Source organism: Zalophus californianus, chromosome 8 (assembly GCF_009762305.2).
Source record: "Zalophus californianus isolate mZalCal1 chromosome 8, mZalCal1.pri.v2, whole genome shotgun sequence".
In the NCBI taxonomy this organism is placed as follows: Eukaryota; Metazoa; Chordata; class Mammalia; order Carnivora; family Otariidae; genus Zalophus; species Zalophus californianus.
The window spans coordinates 48764029-48779090 of NC_045602.1; the positions used below are offsets into that span (position 1 = coordinate 48764029).

Here is a 15062-nt window from a genome sequence, read left to right on the forward strand (position 1 = left end):
GTAAGTATTTTTATTTTATTTTATTTTATTTTTTGAGAGTAAGTATTTTAGGCTTTGCTGGCCAATGGGCTCTGTTAACTGTGCCACTGAAATGCAAAAACAGCCAGAGACATGTAAGTGAATAGGCTTGGTTGTGTTCCAATAAAACTTTATTTACAAAGACAGATGGCAGGCCAGATTTAGACCACAGTTTGCTGAATCCTGGTCTATATTATTAGCTCCATTTAATTTGTTGTCTGTCTTTAAACTGTTGACCTCCCCCCTCTCCTGAAACTGCTCTTATCAGGATTACCAATGACCTCCACTTTGCTAATTCCAATAGTCAATTCTCAGTCCCTATTCTAACCTTTCCAGTAGTAGTATTTGACACAGTTGATCACTGTCCCCTCCTTGAAACCGTTTCTTCCTGTGGCCTTCAGAGCCCCTGGTCCAGCTTGGTGTCCTACATCACTGGCTACTCCTTCTTTGTCTTTTTTTACTGGATCCTCATCTTCTCCCTGATTCTTAATATTGGAAGCCTCAAGGACTCAGGTCCACTTCTCTTTTATATTTTACCTCATTTCCTGTTGATCTCATTGAGTTTCATGGTTTTAAATATAATTTATATGCCAATGATTCTTAAATTTCTATTTCCAGCCCAAATCTCTCTCACTTCCAGAATCACCTTTCCAAAGGCTTATTAAGCACCTCCAGTTGGAATCTAGCAAACACCTCAAACTCAAACTGTCCAGAATTGAACTTCTGCTCTTTGTCCACAAACCTGACCCTCTGGCCCCTTCAGGTGTCCTCATCTCAGTTAGTGGCTATCCCATCCTTTCAGTTATCCCCAAATCTTGGAGTCTTCCTTGCCCCATCTTTCTCACACCCTACATCCAGTCCATCAACAAATCCTATTGATTTTAATCTCAAAGATTATGTTGACAAAACGTGTTCTCATAACACCTGTTACCTCGCTGGTCCAAGCCCTCTCATTTCTCACCTGGATGATTGATGTGGCCTTCTTCGTAATTTCCTTGATTCCCCATTCCTTCCTACATCAATTCTCAATACAGCAATTAGAGATATCCTTTAAAAATAGGTCATATCTCTTCTCTGTCAAACCCCCATTTCATTCATAGTAAATGCCAGAGTCTGTACAATGCCTAACAAAGACCGGCATTATCTCATGTCCTCTCTAATTTCATATCTTACTCTTCTTCCCTTGACTTATTCTGCTCAAAGTGCCTCACACTCACCAAGGCCCTTTCTGAGACCACTGAGGGAAGGGCCTTCCCTGTTGTTTCCTCCACCTAAAACAAAAGCTCTCTCTTTCAAGACTTTCCTCAAATATCATCTTCTCATCGAGTCCCACCCTTACCATCCTATCTAAAATTGTGGTCTCCTCACTCCTCAGAAGCTCCCATCTTCCTCCTGCTTTCTTCTTTCTCTCTGCTATCTATCTCCTTCTAAATGGTATCTCTCTGGCATGTCAGGTCCATAAAGGCAGAGGTTCTATTTGTGTTATCCACTGCTGTCTCTCCAGCACCTAGAACAATGTCTGTTCATAGTAAGCACTTGGTAAATATTTATTGAGCAGGTGGATGGTCTTAGCACTAGAGATTACTGTGCTCCTAGAAATGGTTTATTTTATGGACAATGTAAATTTGGTAACTAATCATGTTTTCCTCTTCACTTTGACTACTAGGAAACTTAGAGCCAAATATATTGCACTTATAGAAGGTCTCAAAATGCACTTTATAGCCTGTGGTAAGGAACTTCACTTCTGGAACTCAGGATCCTGGCTTTGAATCCCAGCCCCACCACTTAATATATGTATGACTTTGGACAGGTTATTTAACTTTTTTGTGATTCAGTTTCCTTTATAAAGTGGGCATGAAAATAGTAATTTCCGTCAAAGGGTCATTGTGAGGGTAAAATGAGATGATAGTTGTAAAATGCTTAGAACAGGGTTCAGTATACCGAAAGAGCAAATAATGGTTTGCCAATGTTATTAAGATGGCCAACTATCTTGGTTTGCCTGGGACTCAGGGGTTTCCCTGGATGTGGGCTTTTCATTGCTACAACCAGGCACGCTATCTTACTTTTTCACACTGATAGTTCCCTTTGTCCCTTTTATTTATCTTGCTGTGCAGATTTTTGAAAGTTGCCTTACATTCTTGATGAAACAAAGTGCACTATGAATAAATCATACATAAATGTACATATAATGCTATGTACATTATGTGCTCCTAACAAATACCAATAAACCATATGCTTTAGAAAGGAAAAATAAATGACTAAAGGAAAGCATAGCCATTTCTTCTCTAACAGGGTTTAAATTCACTCTTCTCAGTACTATATGCAAAGCGGAGGCAGAAAAAGATAAGGCAGAGATAACAAAGTCTGAAAGACTCCATCATGAGCAAGTTTAGTATAACATAGCAGCCATAAGATTATGTAAATGAAAAGACTAACACTATTAAGTGCCACAAAAATGCTGGTTGATGTTATTACAACAATCTGGTCTTATGATACCCTGAGGCCTCTTGAATAACAGAGGAGTGCTAATAAAATGATGCCACACATTTTAGAAATACAATCTAAGGGTATGTCTGCAATCTTCTGCATATCCCCCATGGAATTAGCTTCTCTTATGATTGCCTTTGTGCATTTCCCTCCTCTTTCAATTTCGGTAAATATGTGAAATTTGAAACAGGTATCAACTTCTTTCTTAACACATAGTTATTAGGATCTCTGGAATGGCAATGTGAGTTGTTCTGCAGACTCTCTCCTCAGCAAAACAACTATAACTGGTGAAAACTATTAAAAAAAATCTTTTTCAAGTCTCTGGAAATTGTTCTAAGGGCATATGACAAATGGAGAAACATTCATTCAAGAAAACCTAGCATCTTGGTAAGAAGAGTGAGAGCTTATGGCATTTGAGCCATGACCTGCTCCCTCCTCTGTCCCCCAGCTTGGCATGACCCTTCTACTATGGGCAGGTGAAGCCAGGAGCACAGGGCTGCTTCTTCCCTAGCTCCCAGTCCATGACTATGATATCATTCCAGGAGAAACAGGCCACCAACCCTTCCTACCCCCAACTCCAGGCTTCCTGTTGCAGAAGCTCTATTCCAGGCAAGAGCAGCTGAGAGATCAGGGGCTCTCTTCTTCCACTTAGTCCCCACTCACATGGAAGTCTATTGTGTAGCAGGATGAGAATACTGGACCCAATTATTCTAGCTTGCTCACAGGGTCAAAGTTTCATGCCAGGAGAAGCAAGTCAGGAAGTCTTGAGAGTTTAATGAGGTTAATGTCCCCACCCAGTGTCTCGTTCAAAAAGCAGGGGTGTCATTCCAATAGAAGTGGCCCATAGTTCCCATCTCCAACCATGGAATGGTGCTGCAGAAATTTTGACCATAAAAACATAGAGCTTCAAAGCTCCCCTGAAGGGAACTGAATTTATTTGGAACAGAGCATGGAAGTTCAACCCAAGGATGCTGTCAAAAACAATGAGAACAACCAGCTCAACTGTAGAGCAGCTATAAATTTAACTAAAGACCAATGAAAAAAATAGGAAGAACACTGCTGGAGTTGAAACAAGACTCAAAGACTGTCTCCAAAACTACCCTTTCAAAGGGGCCTGGATTGAACTAGATCAGATTGTGAAGCTACAAGTTGCTTCACAGTCTGATCTATAACATTGCTAAAAACAATAGAGCAATCAGCTGGCAATTAGTGGGCGTTAACAGCTGGATGTGATACCAACAGAAGCAGACACCTTAACAGAGAGATCGGGGAAATAAACTGTCAAAGAGAGCCATACTAAAACCATTGTCATCCCGGGATGTGCACGACCAAGACTACAACCCCTGAGGAACAACATCAGAGGCTACTCACAGAGGAAAATAGGCTGAAATCGCCCAGGTAAATCATTAAACAAATAAACAAGCAAGCAAATAACACCACCAAGGCCCCTGTGTTGGAGGGAATTAGGGAGATGGTAAATCAGTATTCAGAATTGCTACAATATATTATCTAAATATCCACCTTTCAACAAAAAATTATGACAAGTGAGAAGAAACAGAAAAGTGTGACCCATACACAGGAAAAGGTAGGCAGTAGAAACAACTTGTGAGAGGGCCCAGATGTTGGACTTAGCAGACAAAGACTTCAAAGCAGGAATTATAATTATGTTCAAAGACCATAATTCACAAATTTCATAAAGGAAACCATGCTTAAAGAATGAGAAGAAGGGAGATGACAATGTTTCATGAAATAGATAATGTCAGTATAGAAATAGAAATTATAAAACAAAAACAATGGAGATTTTAGAATTGAAAAGTACAATTACAAAAATGAAAAATTCACTAGAGGGCTTAACAGTAGATTTGGGTTGGCAGAAAAAAAGAATCAGGAAGGTTGGACATAGAAGAATAGAGATTACGCAATCAGAACAGAATGGAGAAAGGTTGGAGATAGAGAAATGCGCAGAGTCTCGGAGAAATATGAGACATCATTAAGCACTAAAACATATTCATAATAGAGGAAAGAAGAGAAAAAGATGAGCAGAAAGAATATTCAAAGCAATAATGGCTGAAAACTTCTCGAATTGAGAAAAAAACACATTAATCTACACATGCAAAAAACTCAACACACTCCATAGCATAAATACAGGAGATCTAGACTCAGGCACATCAGAGTAAAAAAGCCAAATACAAAGAGAAAATCTTGAAAGCAGCAAAAGAAAAATAACTCATCACATACAAGGACACTACAATATGATCCAGCAATCCCCCTTCTGGGTATATAAACAAAGGAGATAAAATCACTATCTCAAAGAGACCTCTGCATTTCCATGTTCATGGCAGCATTATTCACAATAATCAAGGCATGGAAAAACCCAAGTGTCCACTGACAGATGAGTGGGCAAAGAAAACATTATATATACAAACATTTTATATGTTGTACCTACACACACACACACACACACACACACACACACACACACACACACAGAAGTAACAGTATTCAGGAAACCCTGCCATTTGCAACAATATGGATGAAACTTGAGGGCATTATGCTGGGTGAAATAAGTCCATTATAGAAAGACAAAACTATGATCTCACTTATATGTGGAATCTAAAAACATAAAACTCATAGAAACAGTAGAATGGTAATTGTCAAGGGTGAGAGGTGGGGGAAATGGGGAGATGTTGGTCAAAGGTATAAACTTTTAATTATAGTATGAATAAATCCTAGGGATCTAATGTACAGCATGGTGACTCTAACAATACTGTATTATATATCTGAAAGTTGCTATGAGAGTAGAGCTTTAATGTTCTTAACATGACAGTAAGAACAAAAACCAAAAATAACAGTAATTATGTGAGGTAAAGAATGTGTTAACTAACTTTGCTATGGTAAGTATTTCACATTATATTCATGTATTAAATTATCACATTGTATACCTTAAACTTACACAATGTTATATGTCAATTATTTTTAATAAAGCTAAAAAAATATAATATATGGAAACAATCCAAATATTCCATCAGATGAAGGATAGATAAACAGAATGTGGCATACTCATAAAATGGGATATTATTCAGCTAAAAAAAGAATGAAGTACTAATACATGCTATAACATGGATGAACCTTGAAAACTTTATGCTAAGTTAAGGAAGCCTGTCACAAAGTTCTCATATTATGATTCCATTTATATGAAATTACCTCAATAGGCAAATACATAGAAAAAAGAAGGCAAATTAGTGGTTTCCAGGGACCAGAGAAAAGGGAGAATGGAAGTAACTGCTAATAGGTAAAGGGTTTCCTTTGAAGCTAATGAAAATATTCTTAAAATTGATTGTAGTGATGGTTGCTCAAGTCTGTAAATATATTAAAAGCCATTGAATTGTAGATTTTCAGTGAGTGAATTTTATGGTATATGAATACATACCAATAAAGCTCTTTAAAAAAAAAGTTATTGGAAACTAAATGTGAAACTAATGATGTACTGTAAGTAGATTTTCAATTAAAAAAATAAAAAAATGTTATTGCAAAATTGTTTTAATTGGCAAAGAATGTATAGCAAAGTGTCATTCATTCAACAAACATTTATTAAGCCTCTATTATGTACCTGACACTAAAGCACAGTAGATATAGTAGTGAACAAAACACTTGGATCTCTGCCCTCATAAAGCTGACATTCTAGCAGAGGACATAGACACTACACATACAGGGAGAATGCATTTTTTAAAAATACAGTTGCAGATTTTTCAATGAATAATATCCCTGCCCTCATGGATTTTGTCATCATGTATTTTCATGTTTGTATCTCTGACGCCTAGAGGTTCCTTAGGAAAATGAGCTTATAGATACTAAAGATTCTCATTCTACCCAAATCATTCCTTATTCATCTCACATGCCTGATGACTAAAGAAACAGATTTCCTGGTGTAGCCTGAGACTGTCTTTTTTCTCTAACCTGTTCTAGGGTGTCAGGACTCAGAGCCAGCATTTTCAACATGGGTATCCTTAACCATGTGATCAGTACCTTGGACTTCCCTGAAATTGGCCACACATCCATCCCTCTGGGTAAAAAGAAAACCATTCCTACATTTCTCTCTGGATTACCATAATTTACCTAATGCTGAAACCTTGACATCATTTTGTGGCTTCTAGTATTTCATCAATGGATATACACTAATGTATCTAACTAACTTCCTATTGTGGAACATATAATTCTCCCCCCAAGATTTTGGCCCATTTTAAATAAGGTGAGGACACCTCTCAGCATAAAGTCTTCATTTTAACTTTGCCTACTAGTGAGGGGCATTTTAAGTGGGTTTCCCAGAGCTGAGGAATGATTTGCCCAAAGGTCTTCAGTCTATATTCCTGTAAATCAGAGAATTACTGGAAACTTTGAAACTATATATACTTTCTTTGCATTATAGACTCCCTGTGTCATACAGAGTCCTGGCAGAAAACAGGGGCAAACTCAAACTGGGTAAACTGAGGAGTGTTAAAAAGAGGAGACTGGGATGCCTGGGTGGCTCAGTCGTTAAGCATCTGCCTTCGGCTCAGGTCATGATCCCAGGGTCCTGGGATCGAGTCCCACATCGGGTTCCTTGCTTGGCAGAGAGCCTGCTTCTCCCTCTACCTGTTCTGCCTTCTGCTCCTCCTGCTTGTGCTCTCTTTCTCTGACAAAAAAATAAATAAAATCTTAAAAAAAAGAGACAGAGAGAGAGACTACCAAGAGTGAGCAGAGTTTAAGGAAATTTGTCAGAAGGATAGGACAGTAACCTGGGATAGTAGTAAAGAGAAGCTATTATCAGCTCTCCATATGAAGGGGCAAGCAGTTATTAGATTTCTTTCATTCAACAAATATTTATTGAACACATACTATGTGCCACGGGGAGTGTAGACACAAGCGAGATGTTTAGGTAGGTGGGTTACATTGCTATTACCACCATGTATATGACCAATGTAGTGCTAAAGACATACACATTATCTCCTTTACTCCTCTAAAATGCCCTAGAGGAAGGTAATACTAATATCATTCCCAATTTACAGATGAGTAAATCAAGGCTCGGAGTGGTTAAATAACTTGCTTGTGTTTACAGAGCTTGTGTTTGGCAGAGCTAAAATATAAGTGCAGGTGTGTCTGGCTCTAAAACTTTTAGCCCCTGTGTATATTTGTTCTTCCACATGAACCACTGCTAAGAAAGCAAGAGTGTGGGTCATCTGGGTGGCTCAGTTGGTTAAGCATCTGCCTTTGCTCAGGTCATGATCTCCGGGTCCTGGGACTGAGCCCCATGTCAGGCTCCCTGCTCAGCAAGGAGTTTGCTTCTCCCTCTCCCACTGCTGCTCCCCCTGCTTGTGCTCTCTCTGTCAAATAAATAAATAAAATCTTAAAAAAAGAAAGAAACAGAGAAACAAAGAAAGAAACAAAGAAACAAAGAAACCAAGAGTGTGGTGATCCCTACCTTTGAGAAGTGAATGTGGCCTTAGAAGGGGAAGGCCTGCTTGAAATCTTTATAATGTAATCAGATTAGTTGTACCTTATTTATCAGGTGTGAAATTGGTTTTTAATCCTCTGCTGATAAGCACACAAGCACTCCTACCTGTAGCTGACTTTTCTTGATCTTCTCAATTGTTTATTTACTTTAAAAAGATTGACCAGCCATAGCAAATGCAGCCATCCTTGCATGCTTTAGAAATGCACAGGTTGAAGGGTTGACTAAGTCCCTGTATGATTCAGCTACTCATTATATTCCAGCATCTCTGAAACTAAGCCCAGCCATTAATTAGCAATCCCAGAAGCACCAGAGATCCCATGAAAACCATACTTCCACAATTACAATTACTTCATATTCTATTGACAATATTGCTGGATATAGAATTCTAGGTTGGAGGGGAAATTATAATTTCCTCTCTGATTATATTAATATTCTTTTATAATTAATATTATATTCTTTATAATATTCTTTTATATTATAATATTAATATTCTTTTATATTCTGAATTTTATTTAACATTTATAAATAATGTTTAATGTGATTATTTTATATAATAAATTTTATTATCATAATCAAAGTAAAGCATGCTCATTATAGAAAATTTGAACACTGTAGAAATGTATCAAGAAAAATTAAAATTACCCAATATCTATCATTTAGATAGCCACTGTTAATATTTGGTACATCTCCCCTATCTTTTTTTCTATGTATCTTTATATAAGACTTATACAATTCTGAATCTTGTTTAGTAAGATACTCTCCATTCCAAGACCTAACAAATGTGCACCTTTGTTTTATTCTGATTGCTTTATTGTTGAAGTTTTTGTAGTTAAAATTTTGCATTTTAGGATATAGAACCACAAGTTAAGAATTTAACTTTCTTTCCCCAAATAATCAATCTTCCTCACATCACTTGTTGAAAAATCCATTTTTTTCTTTTATCATTAGTTTGTGATTTTCCCTTTATCATAAAGTATTTTGTGTTCTAGTGTCATTTTTGTGTCTGTCTATATCATTAACTGAATAATTATTGCAGTAGTTTCACACTAATCATTATAGCTTAATAACATGTTTTACTATTTGGTGATACCAACCACCCTTCCACACACTCCCATTCCTTTTCATTGCTATATTTTTCCTCTGAAGATTTCTCACTTAGTATTTTTATGTTTATTCTTCCAGGTTAACTATATAATTATTTTGACAAGCATCAAAAAAAAAAAAACTCATTGCAAATATGATTACCATTACTATAATTTCAGAATAAAATTACATTGCTATATTTAGTTTTCCAATCAATAACACTGTAATAATCAGTAAAATTATAAAGATTTTTTTAGTAGTTTTGAAAATTTTTGTGAAAGTTATTCCAAATTAATGTCCCTGTGTGTTTGTTCACTGCCATTGCTATTAAGAGTGGCATCTCTGATACGTAGCCAGACGCAGTCCCTACCCACCGTCGTCTGTAGTGCTTGCAGCTCTTCTCCTTTAAGATGCCTGAGGAAGTGCACCATGGAGAGGAGGAGGTGGAGACTTTTGCCTTCCAGGCAGAAATTGCCCAACTCATGTCCCTCATCATCAATACCTTCTATTCCAACAAGGAAATTTTCCTTCGGGAGTTAATCAGTAATGCTTCTGATGCCTTGGACAAGATTCACTATGAGAGCCTGACAGACCCTTCCAAGTTGGACAGTGGTAAAGAGCTGAAAATTGACATCATCCCCAACCCCCAGGAGCGCACCCTGACTCTAGTGGACACAGGCATTGGCATGACCAAAGCCAATCTCATAAATAATTTGGGAACCATTGCCAAGTCCGGAACTAAAGCATTCATGGAGGCTCTTCAGGCTGGTGCAGACATCTCCATGATCGGACAGTTTGGCATTGGCTTTTATTCTGCCTACCTGGTGGCAGAGAAGGTGGTGGTTATCACAAAGCACAATGATGATGAGCAGTATGCCTGGGAGTTTTCTGCTGGGGGCTCCTTCACTGTACGTGCAGACCATGGTGAGCCCATTGGCCGGGGTACTAAAGTGATTCTCCATCTTAAAGAAGACCAGACAGAGTATTTAGAGGAGAGACGTGTCAAAGAAGTGGTGAAGAAGCATTCGCAGTTCATAGGTTATCCCATCACCCTTTATTTGGAGAAGGAACGAGAGAAAGAAATCAGTGATGATGAGGCAGAGGAGGAGAAAGGGGAGAAAGAGGAAGAAGATAAAGATGATGAGGAGAAGCCCAAGATTGAAGATGTGGGTTCAGATGAGGAGGATGATAGTGGGAAGGACAAGAAAAAGAAAACAAAGAAGATTAAGGAGAAATACATAGATCAGGAAGAACTGAACAAGACCAAGCCCATTTGGACCAGAAACCCCGATGACATTACCCAGGAGGAATATGGAGAGTTTTACAAGAGTCTTACTAATGACTGGGAAGACCACTTGGCAGTCAAGCATTTCTCTGTAGAAGGTCAGCTGGAATTCAGGGCATTGCTCTTTATCCCCCGTCGGGCCCCTTTTGACCTCTTTGAGAACAAGAAGAAAAAGAACAACATCAAACTCTACATTCGCCGTGTGTTCATCATGGACAGCTGTGATGAATTGATACCAGAGTATCTCAACTTCATCCGTGGTGTGGTTGATTCCGAGGACCTGCCATTGAATATCTCCCAAGAAATGCTCCAGCAGAGCAAAATCTTGAAGGTCATTCGCAAAAATATTGTGAAGAAGTGCCTTGAGCTCTTCTCTGAACTGGCAGAAGACAAGGAGAACTATAAGAAATTCTATGAGGCGTTCTCTAAAAACCTAAAGCTTGGAATCCATGAGGACTCTACTAACCGGTGCCGCCTTTCTGAGCTGCTGCATTACCACACTTCCCAGTCTGGGGATGAGATGACTTCTCTTTCAGAATATGTGTCCCGCATGAAAGAGACCCAGAAGTCCATCTATTACATCACTGGTGAGAGCAAGGAGCAGGTTGCCAACTCCGCTTTTGTGGAGCGAGTGCGGAAGCGGGGCTTCGAGGTAGTGTATATGTCGGAGCCTATCGACGAGTACTGCATGCAGCAGCTCAAGGAGTTTGATGGGAAGAGTCTGGTCTTGGTTACCAAGGAGGGCCTGGAGCTGCCTGAGGATGAAGAGGAGAAGAAGAAAATGGAGGAGAGCAAGGCCAAGTTTGAGAACCTCTGCAAACTCATGAAAGAAATCTTGGATAAGAAGGTTGAGAAGGTGACAATCTCCAACAGGCTAGTGTCTTCACCCTGCTGCACTGTGACTAGCACCTATGGCTGGACGGCCAACATGGAGCGGATCATGAAAGCCCAGGCCCTTCGGGACTACTCTACAATGGGCTATATGATGGCCAAGAAGCACCTGAAGATCAACCCTGACCACCCCATCGTGGAAACGCTGCGGCAGAAGGCGGAGGCGGACAAGAATGACAAGGCAGTCAAGGACCTGGTGGTGCTGCTGTTTGAAACAGCTCTGCTCTCCTCTGGCTTCTCACTTGAGGATCCCCAGACTCACTCCAACCGCATCTACCGCATGATCAAGCTAGGCCTGGGCATTGATGAAGATGAAGTGACTGCAGAGGAACCCAGTGCTGCTGTTCCTGATGAGATCCCCCCCCCTTGAGGGTGATGAGGATGCCTCTCGCATGGAAGAAGTAGATTAGTTCTATCTGCAGACCTTGTGCCCTCTGTATAGTGTCCCCATGGCTCCCCAGCAGCCCCGAGCGGCCCCGGTTCACCTGGTTCCCTCTGCTGATGTCTAGTGTTTTTTTTTTTTTTTCCTCCTGTCTTTGAGGCAGGAAAGAAGGCCCTCAAGCCCTATCCCTTCCGATATTTGACGGGGTTTGGATATGTATTGTGGGTGTTTTTTTGTTTATTTTGTTCCGAGATTAAAGTATGCAAAATAAAGAAGATACAGTTTTATACAAAAAAAAAGAAAAAAAAAGTGGCATCTCTTTCTGTTATAAATTTATATTACTGCTGATTTATAGGAAAGCAATTGATTTTTTTAAGTATTTATCTTATATCTGGCTATTTTAATCAACTCATATTAATTCTAACTGCTATTTTTTATGTTTTCACAATATAGTTAATTTGTTTTGTCAATTTTTTTCATATTTTCTCTTTCCTTTCCAATATTCAACTTGACTTAAGGTCCACTATAGTTTATTGACTAGCGTTTTCTAGAACATTATATAAAAATAGCATTGGCTGTATTCTTATTTTTTCTTGCTTTTAATAGAAAATTTTTTAGAGATTTTATTTATTTATTTGACAGAGAGACACAGCGAGAGAGGTTACATAAGCAGGGGGAGTGGGAGAGGGAGAAGCAGTCCTCCTGCAGAGCAGGGAGCCTGATGCAGGGCTTGATCCCAGGACCCTGGGATCATGACCCGAGCCGAAGGCAGATGCTTAATGACTGAGCCACCCAGGTGCCCCTAATAGAAATTTTTCTATTGGAAGTTATTTTTCACACTTATTTATTTACTCCTTTTGGGATTTGTTTTGTAATATGAGGTAAATGTATAAATTGATTTTCCCCTAATAGTTAATCTATTGTTCAGAGCCATTTATTAAATTATCTTTCTCTTCTTCACTGATTTGTGATTGAACTTGTGTCATTGTCTCTTTTCGTAGACTATAAAAATGATCAAGTAGCTCTCATCTTTATTGAACCCTCCTAAATTACCTTTTACCTAATGTTATAAAACTTTCTTTCACAATGAACTGAAAAAAGAAGGACAAACTCAACCAAAGTTAGAAGAAGAAAGGAAATAATATATATTAGGGCAGAAATAAATGAAATAGAGGATATAAAAGCAATGGAAAAAATCAGTAAGATGAAAAGTGGATTTTTTGAAAAGATAAACAAAATCAATGAATCATCAAGTAGACTAAGGAAATAAGAGGAAATCCTCAAATAACAAAAACCAGAAATGAAGGAGGAGACATTATAACTGATGCCATAGAAATGAAAGGGATCACAGCAGTCAACCATGAACAATTATGTGTCAATTAATTTGATAGCCTTGGGAAAAAATGGATATATTTCTAGAAACATACAACCTATCAAGAATGAATTGTGAAGAAATAGAAAAATTTGAACACACTTACACTTTTTCTTTAGACTTAGAGGTGATGTATTAATTCCTCCTTAAATATTTGATAGAATTCACCAGTGAAGTCATCATCTCAAACTTCCAAAAAATTGAAGAGATATCAATTCCAAACTCAGTAGATGAGGCCAGTATTGCCCTGATACTAAAATCAGACAGATATTACCAAAACAAATCTATAGACCAATATCTCTGATGAATATTGATAAAAACATCTTCAACAAAATACCTGCAACTGAATCCAACAACATATTAAAAGGATTGTACATCATGACCAAGTGGTTTTTATTCTTGAAGTACAAGGATGATTCAACATACAAAAATCCATCAGTGTAATATACCACATTAACAGAATGAAGAAAAGAAACCACATGATCATCTCAATTGATACAGAAAAAGCATTTAGCAAAATTCAACATTCTTTCATGATAAAAACACTCAACAGACAGGCCCCTGGGTGACTCAGTTGGTTAAGCATCTGCCTTCAGCTCAGGTCATGATCCCAGGGTCCTAGGATGGGCTGCACCAGGCTCCCTACTCAGCAGGGAGCCCGCTTCTCCCTCTCCCACTCCCCCTGCTTGTGCTCACTCTCTCTGTCAAATAAATAAAATCTTAAGAAAAAACTCAACAAACCAGGAATGGAAGGAAATTACTGCAACATAATAAAGCCATATATGAAAAGTCCACAACTAACATCATACTCAATGGTGAAAAATTGAAAGCGTTTTCTTTAAGATCACAAACAAGGCATGGATACCCATTCTTACTACTTCCATTCAACATACTACTGGAAGACCTAACCAAAGCAATCAGCTAAGAAAAAGAAATAAAAGGCATCAAAATAGGAAAAGAAGAAGTAATACTCTCTGTTCACAGGAGACATGATCTTGTATGTATGTAGAAAATCCTAAATATTCCATAAAAACCTGGTAGGCTGATAAAAAAAAAATCAGCAAAGTTGTAGAATACAAAATCAACACACAAAAATCAGTTGCATTTCTATAAACTAACAATGAATAATCTGAAAAAAAATTTAAGAAAAAATTCCACTTATAATAGCATCAAAAAGAATAAAATATTTAGGAAAAAATCAAGGAGGCAAAAACGTGTGCTCTGAAACTACAAAACATTGCTGAAAGAAATTAAAGAAGACACAATAAATGGAAAGACACCCTATATTATAGAATGGATGACTTAATATTGTTAAATTGTCCATATTACCCAAAGTGATCTACAGATTTAATGTAATTCCTACCAAAATCCCAATGATATTTTGCATAGAAATAGAAAAAAATTATGAAATTCACATAGAATCTCAGAGGACCCTAAACAGTAAAAACAATCTTAAGAAAGAAAAACAAAGCTGGAGGCCTCACACTTCCCGATTTCAAAACATATTACAAAGCTATAGTAATCAAGAAAATATGGTACTGGCATAAAGACAGACATACAGACCAACGTAACAGAGTAGAGAACCTGAAAATAAACCCTCACATATAAAGTCAACTGATCTTTGGCAGAGGTGCTAGGGCTACCCAATGGGGAAAATAGAGTCTTTCCAACAAATAAGGTTGGGACAACCTGGATATCTAAATGCAAAATAATAAAGTTGGAACCTTACTTTACACCAAATATAAAAATTAACACAAAATAAGATTAAAGATCTAAATGTAAGACCAAAAACTGTAATACTCCTAAAAGGAAACACAGGGGGTGCTTCATGACGTTGGATTTGACAATGATTTCTTGGATATAACATCAAAAGCACAAGCAAAAAATAAAAGCAAAAATAGACAAATGAGACCACATCAAACCTAAAAACTTCTGTGTAGCAAAGGAAACAATAAGTGGAGTAAAAGGCAACCTATGGAATGAAAGAAAGTATTTGTAAACCATATATCTGATCAGAGGTTAATATCAGAATATATAAAGAACTCCTACAATT

The 15062-nt window shown here is 37.9% G+C and overlaps 1 protein-coding gene across 1 annotated transcript; it reads left to right on the forward strand.

Annotated features, from left to right (window-relative positions):
- The first annotated feature begins 9423 nt into the window (after positions 1-9423).
- LOC113938319 (heat shock protein HSP 90-beta-like) lies at positions 9424-11912 on the forward strand. Its single transcript, XM_035729042.1, has one exon. It carries the CDS (start codon positions 9490-9492, stop codon positions 11623-11625), a length of 2136 nt encoding a protein of 711 aa, XP_035584935.1. The 5' UTR covers positions 9424-9489; the 3' UTR covers positions 11626-11912.
- Positions 11913-15062: the final 3150 nt, after the last annotated feature.

Bases quoted from the DNA above. Each gene is read 5' to 3' on its own strand.
- LOC113938319 (XM_035729042.1), top strand. From the start codon at position 9,490: ATGCCTGAGGAAGTGCACCATGGAGAGGAGGAGGTGGAGACTTTTGCC.